Consider the following 16796-nt stretch of genomic DNA (forward strand, 5'->3'; position numbering starts at 1 on the left):
GAGATCTGAGAGCGCCCACAGCTGCGGTGGAGCAGAGACAGCATCTCTTACTGACATTTCCGCCCCGCCCTCAACCTCAGCAGGCAGGTCCGGAGTGCTTGGGAGGGCGTAGGGAGAGGGCAGAGGACCCATATCAGCGAAGCTGCTTCAGAAAGACACCGCCAGGGTGCAGGCGAGGTTGTGTGTATTTCAGCTAAAAGGGAAAACCCTTTGCGTAGCTGCCCTCCCTTGTCCCCGCCCCTGCTCATCTAGGGGGCCAGTGCATCCTTTCCATAGCAGAAGCTAGCTAGGATGTCCAAGCTGAGCCTACGGAGGAAGGGTGGGAAGGAGAGGGGTTAGTGAGTGACCCTGACATTGGAGTTTTCCTTTGCCTCTTCCGGACCGAGAGCCCACGGGAGAGGTGAGAAAGCAAACTCAGGTTTGATACTGGGGGGAAGGGGGAGGGAGGAAACGCTGGCCAGCAGGGCCGGCTAGGGAATCTGATTGCTAGAGGGAGGGAACGAGATTCCGGCGCTGCTAGGTGCAGTAGTGAGTGTGCGTGCGTATGTGTTGTGTGTACGCGCTTATGTGTATCAGTCTGCACGGATGGAGCCAGGGTGGGATTGTTGTACCCGGTAACCAGGGCGGCCAAACCTTGCCGTCAGCACTAGAGTCCTCGTAAAGAGAGTGAGAGAGGTAAGGGTGGGGGTGTTGGTGTTGGAAAAGAGCAGGATTTAAGAGGAGAGCACGAGCGCCAGGCACAGAGCGAGCTCTTGGGCATTTCCCGCAGAGCCCGGGAGAAGCAAGCCAAGGAGATTTTTCAACCACTGCTCTTGGCAACGGTAGAGCAAAACGAGCTAGTCGCCTTAGGATTAAGGTAAAAACGAGCAAAAACGAGGACACGTCTCTGGCAAGTTTGTGCGTTGCACGCTAGGGTCCTGCCCAGCTGAGGTAGGGGCGGAGGAGAAAAGGGAGGGAGGTTCTCGCTGCAATCCTGTACCAGGAGGTTTCTGTGAATTTCGCCCTCTTTCTATATTGTCATCCCTCTTTCTGTATTGTCATTTCCGCCCATTGCACATCATCAAGCCATATTCTGATGGTGCAGAGAGAAGCAAAGGGCTTTCTTCACCAACACCCCCTGTCATTGTGAGGGTGGCTGTTACTATCTGATCGGAGCTGTAGGGCGTCAGACAGATTCTTGGAGCCTCCCTTCCTCCGCCTCCCGTGCTATTTTAGGAAGGATTGGAGAAGGGGAAATAGGTAGCAAAGCAAGAATTGTGTACGGTGCTGGACCCATCACATTCGCCTGCCTGTCACCGGATCATTGCACTAGCGCTGGCTGCACTAGAGGGCAAAATAAGTTTCAGCCAGCTTGGTGGAAGATTCGTTTTACGACTCACATTTTACATCGTTGCCCAGGGTACAGGGTGGAATGGCGATTCAGAGAGGGTTGGTGCACTCACTGCAAAGGACAGTCAAGTAAAGCAAAGGAAGCAGAAAGCAGCCAGAGAAGCAAGAGAACTTGGGAGAAAGCTGTCCTATGACTAGGTTGGTGTAATGGGGTTTTCATGTGATGTGACATAGACTCAGGCCACTGGTGGGTAATTTGGACAGGCTTTTCAGGAGTAGAAGCTCTAGGCCAGTCTTATCATCCTTATATATGTGTGTGTGTGTGTGTGTATACCTCTCTCTGTAGTGGGGGGGGGGGGGGAAATGCTACTCCCTGAATTAAAAATATCAGTACTCACCTAATTTTATTATCATACTTTCAAAGCATTTTCAGCCAGAAGGTCAAGTCACAGCAGGACAATGTAATGATAGGCAATGAAAGAAGGGTCGAAAATGTATAGAAAAGCTGCATTATGTGAGTTAGATGTGAGTCATGAAAATTCTTGGATCGGGCCTTTTGAGAGAAATGCATGGGATGCATTGCTTAAGATGTTTTGACACCCCAGGAACAGCATGCTGTTTCTTCCTCTCTTCACCACCTGTTCAACTGCTTTGAGGTAGATTTAGAACTAATGCTAACTTAAACTGTAAACTTAAAATATGTTCATGTTAAAGGACAGGAGTTATTTTCAGGCTATTCCAGAATATTGCTACTAATTTTTAAAACTTTTACCCCCTGAGCTATTGCATTTGTCTCAGTTTAATCCTTTCCAAATAATAATTTTCACAAAATTGAGTTACCCCTGCTCAACATTTTCTTCCCTCACAGAGAAATTCTTCTCTGCTTGGTTTGTGATGTTACTTTTCTGTAGGGTGGTGGTTGGGGAGATATAAAATTGCCTTAAACTTAAAAATCTTTGAAAAATACTTGTCACAATAGTGCAGAATATGCTGCACTACAGACTTCAATATGATGATCAATTGCCAGCCCATGATAATGGGCTATAACTGGAAGAGGATGTGTAAGAAATACATAAATGGGCAAAGTCATTCCAATTTTCTTCCACTCCAGCTTTAGCCAAGGTTGGCCCCACCCTATCGACCCATTATATATGGCAAGCTGTAGTTTGTCCTTCCTTCTCAAAGAAGACCATGACCTCAGGAAGGTGATTCCATTGGATTTAAATGAGATAGAGCTGTGCAAAGTCACCAGTCTCACTTTCTCTTCTCCGGAATCATCTGGGTTCTAGTGGCCAGATAGAGGAGATGGCACTGGATGCAGGAGGAGTCCTTGTCTTTTTTAAACTACTAGTATGTGAAGTCTCAGTTTGACTGAGGTAATATCCTTTCAGTGATTAAGGCTAAGTGAGAAATGAGGCAGATGATGTGAGATTTAAGGAAATCCTAGCTCCATTCCCCCCCCCCTTTTTTTTTTTACTGTGATTTTCCATTTGGTGTAGTCTAAGTAGATTTGAAAGATGAGATATATTTGGAGTTTTGTTTGTTTTTAGTTCTTAAGTGTGTTTATTATTTTAAAAAATGTAAGTCTTTTAGAGAAAGATAATTGATAACCTTTTTTATTAGAGAACTGCTAATCCACTTGATTAAATTGAATCATGACCTAAATTTCTTTTTACACTAATCAACTGGTTACTCTGTCTTTTGGTTAGAGGACAAGTACATTAGATTTTCATTATGCATTCATCTTTCTGCCTTTGCTGAGTATGGACAGAATCCAAACACTACCGCCCACACCCTAGGTACCCAACACATTTGTTTTGTTTGTTTGTTTGTTTGTTTGTTTTTTGGTAATGATTATGCAGAAGCTAAATATCCAAATACTTTGCTCCTCCCTTTCATCCTTTCTTCTCTTTGCCTTTTGGCTATGTTACTAATTGCTAATTACATCTTTTACCAGTAGGTATATAGGAAAAAAGGATGAAAGAAAACTCAAATCAAAATTTTATTTTTTACATTTTTGAATCCCAACAGACCTTAATGAGTGAAGAAATTGGAATTATTGCTTAAAAATTTTAGATAAAAAATGAGATACCATTATCTATTCTTTTAATGAATGCCATTTGTATAGTTATATTGATCTTTAAAGCCTACTGCTGTTTTCAGATTTAAATCTTTACCTAGTAACCACATGCTAGTTTACTTATCTTTGGTTAGATGTTCTGCTGTATGGTCTAAAGTATTCAGCTGTTGCTTCTTGGGTCCTCATACTTCATTTTTTTAATTGTTTGAAGTTATATTTCAAAACATTTTAGTAATTAGGTAAGTAGGAGATTAATGCCCATGCTAGAAAGCAAAGAAAGGAAACTATAGTGTTGAAGCAGAAGATGAAGCTTGAGGGTCCTTTGGGCTTGAGGCTTTGGAAAAAGTTGGTGAAAAAATTGTCTTAACTCCCTCTCTACTGTTTAATAGGTCTTCATCCTTATTAACACAACTGAGAATAACCATCATTTGGTAATTAGTTCACTCATGTGATATTGAAAAGAGGATTGAATTTAGAACTTATAGTTTTCCAATTCATCACTTGTGTGATCCTATACAACTCATTTCTGTCAATAAGCATTTATTGAACTCTTATGTCCCAGACATTAGGCTAGGTACTAAAAATATAAAGATGAATATTAAACAGTCCCTCAAGGAGCTTAGATTCTAATGTTAGATGCACATATTACAGATGTATACAAAACACATATTAAATAGATATGAAGTAACTTTAGAGAAGGTGGCACCAGCAAATAGGGGAGGGAGTGTGCATTAAGAAAGGTCCACTATGGAAAATGATCTTTGAGTTGAGTCTTGAAGAAAAGTAGGGGTTATAAGAGGTGGAAATGAGCACTGTAGGCTGCTTGGATAATCTTTGCTTTGGCAATGTTTTATGGATAGATGGAATCTTATAGGTGAAGAACTGCAAAAAAAGCTGATATGACTGGATTGTAGAGTGTATAGAGGAAGAATGTTTAATAAACCTGGATCAGTAGGATGGGACCAGGATGTGAAGAGATTTACATATCAAATAGTAGAATTTATATTTGATAATACAGGTCATAGAAAGTCATGAAGGTTTATTGAGTGTGGTAGGGAAGGGAGGATGATGCAGTCAAACTATCACTTTAGGAAAACCACTTTTGAAACGTTGTAGAAAAAAAATTGTTGTGAAAGGAGTTGTGGCAGGAAGACTAATTAGGAGGCTATTGCAGTAGTTCAAGAGTAAGACTATAAGGGTCTAAACTAGGATGGTACCTATGTAAGTGGAGAGGATGAGAACTATTGGAACAATGTTGAAGAGAGACTTTGTAAGATAAGTCAGCAGATTGGATTTGTGGGTTGAAGGAGAATAAGAAGTTGAGATGATATTGAAGTTGCAAACCAATGTGATTAAAAAGATGGCAGATGTCTTCAATAGGGAAGTTCTCTGGGCTTTGGTTTTCTTAATAAAATGAGAAGTTATACTATATGACCCCTTTGGATCATAGGATTTAGAGCAACTTTAACATGCTGTAATTCTGAATAAATTGGATGCAATTTTGAACAAGTTATATCTCTAAATATAAATAAAATTAATATTAAAGGAGGATAAAAGTTTGCTATGTGCAAAGTGTGGTACCATACCAATTATACTACCCTGTTCCCCACCATCTGCATGCCCCATATCAGAGAAATCTTGTTCTGATCATGTAGAAAACTTAAAATTTATTTACATGTCTTAAAAATAGAGTCTCTGATTCATGCATAAGCCCTTGTCATCCCTCTTCATTTTGTGGGACAGTTATAGAATGAAGTTTTGATCGTTTCAATCATGTTGGATTCTTCCTGATTCCTTTTAGGATTTTCTTAGGAAAGATATGGGATTACTCACCCATTTCCTTCTCTAATGGATTAAAACAATGTCATGAAAATGACTTCCCAGCATCCCATAGCTAGTAAGTGTCTGATACCAGATTTAAACTCATGTATTCCTGACTCTAAACCCAGTGCACTATCCACTGGTTCACCTTCTCCAGTGATCTACCCCAGTGAAATAGGCTTTGTCTAAAGGTAAATGGTTTTTTCCTTAATAGAGATCTTTTTTTTTTTTTTAAAGCTTTTTTTAAAATTTTCTTTCTTTCTTTCTTTTTTTTCCTGAGGCAATTGGGGTCAAGTGACTTGCCAGGGTCACATAGCAAAGAGGTGTTAAATGTCTGAGGTCAGATTTGGATTCAGGTCCTCCTGATTTCAGAGCTGGTGCTCTAACTACTGAGCCAAAAGCTTTTTATTTTCAAAACAAATGCATGGATAATTTTTCATCAGTAACCCTTGCAAAGCCCTGTGTCCCAATTCCTCCACTTCCCTTTACTTCCTCTCCTGGATAGCAAGTAATACAATATATGTTAAGTATAGTATATGTAAAAACATATTTAAATCCACTATATGCATATATATTTAAACAATTTTCTTGCTGCACAAGAAAAATCAAATCAAAAAGGAAAAAATGAGAAAGAAATTCAATGCAAGCAAACAACAACAAAAAGAGAGAAAATGATATGTTGTGATCCACACTCAGTTCCCACAGTCCTCTGTCTGGGTGTAGATGGCTTTTATCACAAGATCATTGGAACTGGCCTCAATTATGTCATTGTTGAAAAGAGCTATATCCATCAGAATTGATCATTGTAAAATCTTGCTGTGGCTGTGTAAAATGATTTCCTGGTTCTGCTCATTTCACTTAGCTTCAGTTCATGTAAGTCTCTCCAGGCTTCTCTGAAATCATCCTGTTGATCATTTCTCATAGAACAATAGTATTCCATAACATTAATATACCATAACTTATTCAGCCATTTTCCAACTGAGGGACATCCATTCTATTTCCAGTTTCTTCCTACAAAAAGGGCTGCCACAAACATTTTTTGCACATGTGGGTCCCTTTTCCTCTAAGATCTCTTTGGGACATAAGCCCAGTAGAAACACTGCTGGTTCAAAGGATATGCACAGTTTTGATAGCTCTTTGGGCATAGTTTCAAATTGCTCTCCAGAATGGTTGGATCATTTCACAACTCCACCAACAATGTATTAGTGTCTCAGTTTTCCCACATTTCTCCAACATTCATCATTCTTTTCCTTTCATCTTAGCCAGTCTGAAAGCCAGTCTGTAGTGGTACCTCAGAGTTGTCTTAATTTGCATTTCTCTGATCAATAGTGATTTAGAGCACTTTTTCATATGACTAGAAATGGTTTTAATTTTAATTTCTTCATTTGAAAATTGTGTTCATATCATTTAACCATTTATCAATTGGAGAATGGCTTGAATTCTTCTACATTTGAGTTAATTCTCTATATATTTTACTTGTGAGATATTTGGAAGAATGTATGAATTGGAATAACTGGCTTTTGAAGTCCCTTCAACTTTGATTCTGTGATATACTTGCATACTGCCTTTTGTTGAAGAAGTTTATGGGTATTATTTTCATTTTACTTGTTTCCTTAGGTTATCTCCTAATTTTCATTCTAGTTTCTCTAATTTATATCATACAGTAGTTACTTCCATTCTCCCCACACATTAAAAATGAGATTCTGGAACAGTTTAGTTCAATTAGAGTCATTATTTCCATGACACATTATGTTCTCAATATAGTGCAAGGTGCTGTGAGGACACAAGTGTTTCATATTTTGCTTGATCTGTGACTTCAGGGATATGGACACATCCTGATCTGGTACACATTACCACCTATTCTACCTTTTCATTCTTATCCAAGTCTTCTCCATGTCATAAATCCTTCCTAGAACAATTAATCAATACATTAAAGGGGCTTTCTCTGTAGTTATTTTAGTGTATTACATTAAAAACATTGAGCAGAGGCTCATTTTCATAACTCATTTCCATACAGTGACTGGTTCGCCCTCTTTTTTAAGTATGCACAATCTTCATGATATTTTTGCCCTTTGATTTACAAGTCATCATTGATAATGTGCTATAGCCTATTTATATCCATCATGTCTCTTCTCATTGCCTTTTGAATCATTTTCAATTTTAAATGATTGAATATTTAATTGAATTATTCACTGTGTGCCATATTACATCACTGGGAAATATTACTGTATAAAATATGAAATTTTTGATAAAGAAAAGAAAGATTGAGATTGTCAAAAACACCATGAAGTTTACCTAGCACAATAATAATGACTTTTAGAGGATATTTATATAGCATTTTATGGGTTAACAAAGTGACCTAAAAGAACTGTCATGTTGGCTACACTATTTTTTTCCCTATAAATGCAGGAAAGCAGTTCCCAAGACTTGACTGGTTTGGCAGACTTAGGTTTGAGCTGTTGTGTTCTGGTTATCAAGGACATTAAAAGTCTAGTCTGTAGGGAGTCAGTGTCCTTCAGACATGACAGATGTTTCACTGCTATGTGAGTTGACACATTTTCTGACCAGATGTATTTTCAAGTGGAGACAAGGTGGGAGGTTGTGTCTACCTGGAAAAGTTGTATATCTTTTTCCAGATCATGGCAAAGTAAATTTCCTTTTGTTAGTGTATCATTTTGTTTCAGTCTCAAACTTCAATCATTTTCTGTCTCATAATATTATCAGGATTATAGGTTTAGATACTCATTTCTAAAGCTTTTATTCTTCTCTCTGAGCAGAGATTTCTAGTATCATTTGAAAGTCAAATGAAAGTCAAATCATTTGAAAGTCTCTAGGTCTTGGGTCTTTATAGTAAGACTTTCATGATAATTCCATCATACTCTACCCCTAAAATATATTAATGGATTCATTCTTATATTCATATGTATAGGTTTCTTAGATTGTAGACATCTCACACTAGATTTAAATACTAAAGGCAGATTATATCATAGGAATCATAGTTCATTAGCTATATGGGACAAATGAAGAAACTGAAAACCCAGGAAAATTAAGTGACTTTCCAAATGTCAGATGAGTAGTATGAGCTATTAGAGGTAGAACATTACCCTAGGTCTTCTGATTTATAAATTGATGCTTTGTCTACTGTACCATTTGGCCAGGTAGCAAGACCTATCTTAGCTCTATAATTCTATATTGATAGTTTAATGAAGAAAAAATGGATTTTAAGCAAAATTCCTTATGTGCAGAAAATATATATCTAAGTAAATGACCTGATATATTCTTTTCTGAAAATATAAAAATCCCAGTGTCATCTTTAGTTAGTAAATCTTAATTGTGTCATCTTTACATCTTCTAGATTTGGTGGGGAAAGAACTGGCAGAATATACTGATGGAATAGTAGAAGGGAAAGAGTTAAAAAAAACACACAACAACAAAGTTCTAATATGAGAACTGTAAAAAAAATTTCCCTTATGGACTGTATGGGTTAGAGCGGGTAAGAAATCACTCATCAATCAAATCATAAGTCATGCTAAGGAAAAAAATTGTAGCTTCACGACTGTACATTCTTAGTATCTGCATCAATCTCAGCTATGTCCTACCCTCTTCAAATGAAGAATGATTCTCCCATCAGTTTGATAGAGAATATATTAAAACAATAATTTCCAAGTTGATTCAGTCACAGAACTCTTAGGCACTTGAGTGATAATGACAGAACCTATATATGCTTGTCTGGGGATATTGAGGGGGTGGATTGTGGAATGCTTGTATTCATGACTATATGTATATCTGTTCTGTTTTGGATCAAATACCATGGTAATCCAGGGTGAAAAACATTGTCATTACTATAGAGCCATCCTGAAAATTCCTCAGGCTACAGTTCTTGCCTTGTTTTCCTCAGTCTTGGGTTTAAAAGAAAGAGATATCTTATTCTGAAGAAACTAATACTACATCTTCCTTTGTTACCTTAAGCTGTTTTAGATGTTTCAAGTACCTTCATTTTCAGAATATATTCTTAAATTTAAATTGAATTAATAGCTTTTATATAATATATATTATTAGTGACCTTTCTTGCATTGAGCAAAGATTGTATTTAAGCTCCATTATTACTTTGATGTCTTTGTACAAATAATAAATACACTGGTTCCAGACTTAAAATTTTAAATAGTATTTACAATATAATGAAATATAGAAGAATTGAAAAACAACTAGATAGCTTTGGGGAGAAATAGAGCAAAGTAATATCATTTTCATACTGCTAAGTTGCTGTAAAAGTATATTTGATATCTAAATATGTCAGAGAATTAGGAGTTTTTTTGTTATTGATTTTCTCCTGTCTTTTTTTTACTTAAATTTTGAGATATGCAAACAACAGTCATACTTGTTGACTAAGAATCTTTTATGCAGAAACTTTTAGGGATTTTTTTGCAGTTCTATAGGTATAGATATGTAGATATAAATAGATAAATATAGATATAGATATGTCTATCTAAATAAATGTTTGTTAGTTGGATGAATGAATGGAGTCACAAATGATAATATTGGTAAATACACTGAAGGTATAAGAGTCAAACCAAGTCTTTTCTGATTCAAAGGGAAAATATTATGTAAGTTAATTAGCAACATGGAAAACAAAATGCATAACATCTGGAGAGAAGCCTATAATCAGCAAGGGTTAAAGATGCTGCATGGAGAAGGTTATATATCTGTTAACCTTTAGGGATAATTAGGCATTAAATGGCTAAAAGAGGTTAAAATTATGCTCTTATTTTCTGACAATATAATCATGAAAAAAGAAAGCATTTTAAAGTTTTCTCATGTATCATCAACCATCTCTCTCTCTCTCTGTGTCTCTATTTGTCTCTTTCCGTTTCTCATCTAACAATCATCTATTTATCAATTTACAATCATCAGTTATCTGTCTGTATTTCTTTTATTGAAAATTGTAGATTTGTAAGGTAAGCAGTGCAATATTTCCACATAGAATTGAGGGCCAGAGGTATGAAGTTGCCTACTCATAGCCACACAACTAGTGAGTCAAAGTTGGGATATAAGCCCAGTTTTTTTGATTCCTGGTCACTCTTATATGTGCAGGGCTGAGATACTTAAGATTATAAAGAAATGAAGAAATGATAAGAATTAGCAGAATGTTTACCTCACTTGATAAAGACCATATGCTCCTTTTTCATATCAACTGTCATGAAAATTAAACATAGAGCTTGGAATAAAATGATTATTTTCTCTTTTAGCTTTCAAATATCTAAAATATATTGTAAAATACCAAAATAGCATGCTAAACAACAATGCTCCCCATGATATTATGTTCACATGAGTAAGAAACTTAAAGAACAAGACAAGGTTGTGGACCAGATTTATGATTGTGTTATAGTTCAAATAGTTGCCATTCAATAAAATTTCTGTATCAGTTGTATTCAACTATAAATATGCTTTCTTGGATATTGAATGTGTGTATTTATGTCTTTAAATGTTAGAATAGCTAATTTTCTCTCTCTCTCTCTCTCTCTCTCTCTCTCTCTCTCTCTCTCTCTCTCTCTCTTTTTTTTTTTAACATATAAACGTCCATAAATTACTTATAAAACCTGTCTTTTCATTTCAGGCTAATTCAGAAGAGGACTTCTGAAAAAAAGTGGCTTAAATCTTGAAAGGTAATCTTCTAATCAACTGCTACCTAAAGATGGACCCATTTATGGCCTCTCAGGTCTGAAAAGAAAATAATATTGTCTAGATGGGAGTAGCATAGAGTCTTCATCTGTCAAGATTTGTGGTTTCATGGAAGTATTCTCTTGCTGGAGGGTGCCTACCACTGAAGCATCATGGCTACTTCCTCGAGAATGTTGTCAAGATCTCCTCGGGACATTGCTAATGTAATGCAAAGACTTCAAGGTAAGTGTGAATAGTCTCAGAGGCCAAGTCTGGTTTGCTTTAGTGACATTTAGAAACATGTATTTTCCCATTTGTGTGTGTATTTTTTTTCTCTTTTGTGAAACTAATAGCAACTGATAAGCAACTCAGAAATTTCTAGTAATAAAGATATAAATAATATATACATATAATATAATATAAATAATAAAAATAAACACATCTCATAAGACATATTTGTGAAGATTTTTAAAAATCAATACAGCCTGTTTCTTCAGCTGACTTTTTTTTTACTTAGCAAGTTTTCTGCCTACCCTATTAATAGCATGAGAAAGACTCTGTTTTAATTAAAGACTATTTTTCTTATCCCAGAAATGAATTGCTTCAGTCTTTATTAGAGAGATTTTTAACATGAATTCATGTTCTTCAGGCAAGAATACTGGATTATAGCTGTATAAATGACAAAACTTTCCTTCAGAGACTGAGAGAAGTGTAACTGTAAGAATATGCCAGTAAGAAGCAATATGAATGGCTTTTAGTTCACTAGTGGCTAGTGCTGTGTAAATAATGAATCTGTGAGTGAATCAGCTTAGCATAATACTTTCCTACATGATATGGAAATTGTTCATTATCTTTTGTTTTGTTTTGTTTTGTTTTAAGAGAAAGAGAGAGAGAGAGAGAGAGAGAGAGAGAGAGAGAGAGAGAGAGAGAGAGAGAAAGAGAGAAAGAGAGAGAGAGAGAGAGAGAGAGAGAGAGAGAGAGAGAGAGAGAGAGAGAGAGAGAGAATATTTATATTTTACTTCTTTACTTCAGAGGAAAAACAAATAAATAACAGCAGCAATGCTGACTTATTGCCAAAAATGTATTATATATATATATATACACCTCTGGGAATATAAAAGTTTTTTGTTTCATCTCTAGTTTCTAAATCTAGAATTGCTATTCAGAATCATCTTAAAGAAGGCCATATTCTGCCTGGACCAGATATTAAGAATGTTGGTGGGATAAAAAAATGATATCATTGTTTTCTTTTGAATTGAGTTTTAGAATTTTTCTTCAAATTTATTTATTTTAAACTAAAATGAAAAATAAGAAAAAAAAACAAAATAGAAAAAGAAAGAAAGGCAGAAAAAGAAAAAAAAATTTCATGTGCCCAGAAGAACATCAGGGAGAATTCAAAATATGTAACAATAAATTTCCATTTCAAAAGCAGATATAATAATAGAAGACATTATATTCATGATGGTGCATCTTTTCTTTGTATTTTTGTAGGCTTTCTTTTATGTTTTGTTGTACACTTTTTACTTTTTTTGCCTCCTTTAATCCCTCCCATATCCCCCATGGAGGCTACAGTTAAACACACATATATTTATGTATGCATACATATACATACATATACCTGTACCCACACCCATGCACATACATGTAACTATCTATACACATACACACACCAACATACATATATCTGTAAACACCAATACATGTACCTACATACATAATATACACATTTACATACATTATATATACATGCACATTTACATATACATACACATGACTCTAAAACAATATTAATATGGCTGAAATATAATGTAGATTTCTCTCTTCACTGAATCTTTAAGTTCAATTTTGTCTAAGATCAACAATTATTACCCCTACTTTTTTTTCTGGTAAATTCTACTCCTAATCATTGTTGTTATGTTCATATGTATCTCTCATTTCCTATCCCTACTAACTCTTCTACTTTAGTTCTACTCCTTAAATTGTCTAACTATTACTTAATCTGCTCCTCATGGATCTCTCCCTTATTTTCTTCCTCTACTCTTCCCCTCCCTCTTTATCCTATTCCCACTAATCTACACAATTAATATACACATTAATCAAAAAACTTTTCTGTACCCCATCTTATCCTAGGCCATCCTTTCCTTCCTTCTTTATCTCTTTCCCACGAATCTACACACCTTGTCCCATTCCTGTTAAGCTACATACTCTTCTGTACTCCATCTTATCTCACTCCCTCCCCCCTTATTTCTTTTTAGAAGATGATTCCCTTTTTAGTGCATATATACATTGTTCCTTCATTAACCTTTTTCTGATTTAAGTAGATTTTAAAAACTAACACTTTCTCCATCTAGTTCCTCTGTGTTCTTGCTCTAGCATTTCATTCACATAACATAATTATTATTTTTAATCTTTACCAGACAGTTTTGCTTTTTAGAGATGTATCATGTTCAGTTTTACCTCAACCTTTCTTTTGGACTATGCAATTAGTATCAGTCTTAGATAAATGATTCACATTTCCATATATGAAAAATAGTTTGTCCTTAGTGAGTCCTCTAGAATTAATCTTTAATATTTACTCATATTTTTAGTTTTCTTTGAGTTACGTTTGTCTGAGACAAAACTCTGACAATCTGAGTGAGAGTTCATTGAATGCTCATTTTTTTCATTCAATATTATAATTAATTTTGCTGGATATAATATTTTCAGCTACATTCCTAGTTCTTTTGATTGTCATTATATAATAGTTCAGAACATGCAGTCTTTTACTGTGGCTACTTCTAATTGTAGCTCCAAACATATTTGGATTGGGTATTTTGTTTGTTTGTTTCTTTTTTTTTTGTGAAATTTTCTCTTTGATTTGAAGGTTTCAAAATTTAGCAATAGTGTTTCTATGTGTTTTCCTTGTAGGATCTCTGAAGTGGTCATCAGTGAATTTCTTCTATTTCTATAGAAATAGGACCCCTCTTGTCCTATCACATCAGGACAATTTTCTTTGATTATTTCTTATATTATTGTGTAAAGGTTTTTTTCTTTTTTGGTCATAGATTTCAGGTAGTTCAGCTACTCATGTTTTCTTGATACTTTCTTCAGATCTGTTGTTTTTCTTATAAAATATTTCACATTCTCTTCTATTTTTCCATTCTTTATATTTTGTTTTCTTATTTCTTTGTCTCTTATACCTTCATTGACTTCTCCATGCCCAATTCAAATTTTCAAAGAATAATTTTCTTTTTTAAGCCTCTAAATTTTCTTATTCTAGTTGGTTGACTTCCTTTTCATGCTTTTCTTGGATGGTTCTTTTTTTTTTTTTTTTAATTTCTTAATTTCTCTCATTTGATTTGTAAAGTCTTTTTTGAATTCTTCTATAAATTCTTTTTGGGTGGGTAGCCATTTATCATTACTCTTTGGGGTAGGAGAGGCTTTTTCTTACTTTGATGTCTTCCTCTGAATATGAATTTGAATCTTCCCTAGTCCCACGGTTGGATTCTTTCTACTTTGCACTTTAAAAACAAAACAAAACAAAACAAAACTTATTATGTAACTACCTCTAGTTCTGGGGTGGATGGAGAACTTCATTCTCCATGTGTCCTGGAACTTGAAACTCTTAGTCTTCAGGGACTCAGACCCTTGACTTTGCAGGTATGTCTGGAAAATGAAAGTTCCTGTGGTTTTGATTGAAACTACCTCCCAACTCATCTAACCCCAGGGTTCACTACTTACTGTTTCAGTGGAACTAGCCTGGAGGTTTTTACACTTTGCAACAATTAAATCTCTATCCTGGGATCTTTCCTCTGGTTTTCTGGGGTTGTCCCAAGAGGACTCCTTTTTTTCCCCAACTCTTATTTGTTTTTCTGTAGTCTTTTTTGCCCCAAGGTACAGTTTTATTTCATTTTTTTTTGGGGGGGGGGAAATCTGGAGATTTAGAAATTTTCCAACATATGCTACCATCTTCCCAAAATCTTCCAGGAGCTTCTGAATTTCTAATAAATTGGTATTTTGACTTTTTGTACTATAAACTACTAGATTACTGGAGAAAATACTAAATTACTGGATTCATTGAGGGCAGCTTAGTTGTACAATGGATGGAATGTCCATCCTGGACTTGGAGAGATCTGAATTTAAATATAACCACAGACATTTATTAGCTTTGTTATCCTAGGCAATTCATTTCACCACTGTTTGTCTCAGTTTCTTCATTTATAAAATGGGAAGAGTAATAGTACCTACCTCTCAGGGTTTTTTTATGAAGCTTAAAGGAAATAACAATTGCAAAGTACTTACACAGTGTCTGGCACATAGTAAGTGGTATGTAAATGTTAGCTTTGTTATTATTATGGTACTAGATAGCATAGTTGATACAGTACCAGGCCTAGAATCAGAAATATCTGAGTTCAAATCCTGCCTCATATTTTACTAACTGTGTGATCCTGGACAAATCATTTAATCCTATTTGCTATGGCTTCCTCATCTGTAGAATGAGCTGAATAAGGAAATGGCAAACCGATATACAATCCTTGTCAAGGAAACCTCAAACAGGGTCACAAAGAGTCAGAAACAACTGAACACATCCTTATTGTTGTCGTGGTTGTTGTCAATCATCATTTGGCAGTTGATTGATATTTGTCTTTGTGGTAGACAGCAAGCATTTCTAATTATCTGGGCAACCTTAATTTTCAAAAAAACTGAAATTCTCATCAAAGCTCATGTAGAAGTCTGTATGGAGTGAGGAGATAGTATTATATAGTGGAAAGAACACTAGAGCTGAAGGAATAAAGCCTAGGTTTGATTTTTATTTCTAATATTTAGAAATTTTGTAAGAACCAAGTCCCTTATCCTCCCCTATTTACAAGTAAGTTTTCTTACTTGTAAAATGGAGATAATAATAATACTTTCCAACTCTCATAGGGTTATTTTGAAAGAATTCTTTGTAAATCATAAATGTGGGTTATTATTAAATGGATGTATTGTCTGAATACTTTACTGCCCAACTTCTTAGACTGTGTTTCGTAATTTCATATGGGGTCTCCCAATTGAATGTAGGGGTCATGAAATTATGATTTTTTTCAGTAAATATTTGATTTGTATACCCATTTTATATATCTACATACCCCAGATCATGTAAAAATTTCTCAGGCAAAAGGGTTGCAAGTGGTAAATGTTTAAGAAACCCTGTTCTAATGCTGTAGTTCTCAAAGGTTATGCTATTGCATTCTTATATACTAGCAAGTTTTATTCAAAATGCCACAAAATTTTGGATATTATGTTATTGCCTGTTATACATATGCAGTAATCTCAACCTTGAACTCATAGAGAACTCACCCAAAATGGCTGCTCTTATCAAAGGGAAACTGGTCTTACATCACCAGACTTTCCTGAGAGTAGAGGAGTTTTAGAGCTGGAAGAGGCCATGTAGTTAATTAACTCATTTTACAAATGAAAGTAGTTTGATACTAAGGAATGCTATAAATGAATATGGAGGTCTAATTAAAAGCAAGAGAGGAACAACATTGGTAAATGTAGATAGTATCAATGCAAGTTTGGTCCATTGAAAGTTGAGTAAACATTACTAATATTTATTTACTAATATATGCATCACGCATTCATTATTCTTTAATCTATGTGCATTTTTATTATTTTCCCTCAGTGACCAGATGATGGTAATTCAAAACAGATGGGGGGATATGAAGACTGAAAATCTGTGGGAGTGAGGAGAAAGGTACCTGGAGAGGTTCAGGCCATGTTTGCTTTCCTTACCTGTAAAAGACTGAAACTCTGAATAGGTCCACTGGAATCAGACAACCGAGAACTTAAGGCTAATTACCTATTGGACAATAGTCTATTAGCATTCTCACTATTCTGTGCTGGCTGGATCATTTGGTGTATACCAATAATTGTAGGAGAAATTAGG

At 35.3% G+C, this 16796-nt stretch overlaps 1 protein-coding gene across 20 annotated transcripts in view; it reads left to right on the forward strand.

Annotated features, from left to right (window-relative positions):
* The first annotated feature begins 208 nt into the window (after positions 1 to 208).
* Positions 209 to 16796, forward strand: part of SYNE1 (spectrin repeat containing nuclear envelope protein 1) — a 571419-nt gene continuing 554831 nt past the window's right edge. For 16 of the 20 annotated variants that reach the window (XM_074309493.1, XM_074309505.1, XM_074309499.1 and 13 more), the window contains exons 1-2: positions 210 to 400; positions 10845 to 11131. In XM_074309493.1, the coding sequence (XP_074165594.1) occupies positions 11062 to 11131 (70 nt within the window). In that variant the 5' untranslated portion in view covers positions 210 to 400; positions 10845 to 11061. Of the gene's footprint in view, positions 401 to 563; positions 676 to 727; positions 857 to 1011; positions 1528 to 10844; positions 11132 to 16796 lie in introns of those variants that run through there. The other 4 variants (XM_074309511.1, XM_074309496.1, XM_074309494.1 and 1 more) reach the window with 4 other exon arrangements.

Source organism: Sminthopsis crassicaudata, chromosome 4 (genome assembly GCF_048593235.1).
Source record: "Sminthopsis crassicaudata isolate SCR6 chromosome 4, ASM4859323v1, whole genome shotgun sequence".
NCBI lineage: Eukaryota > Metazoa > Chordata > Mammalia > Dasyuromorphia > Dasyuridae > Sminthopsis > Sminthopsis crassicaudata.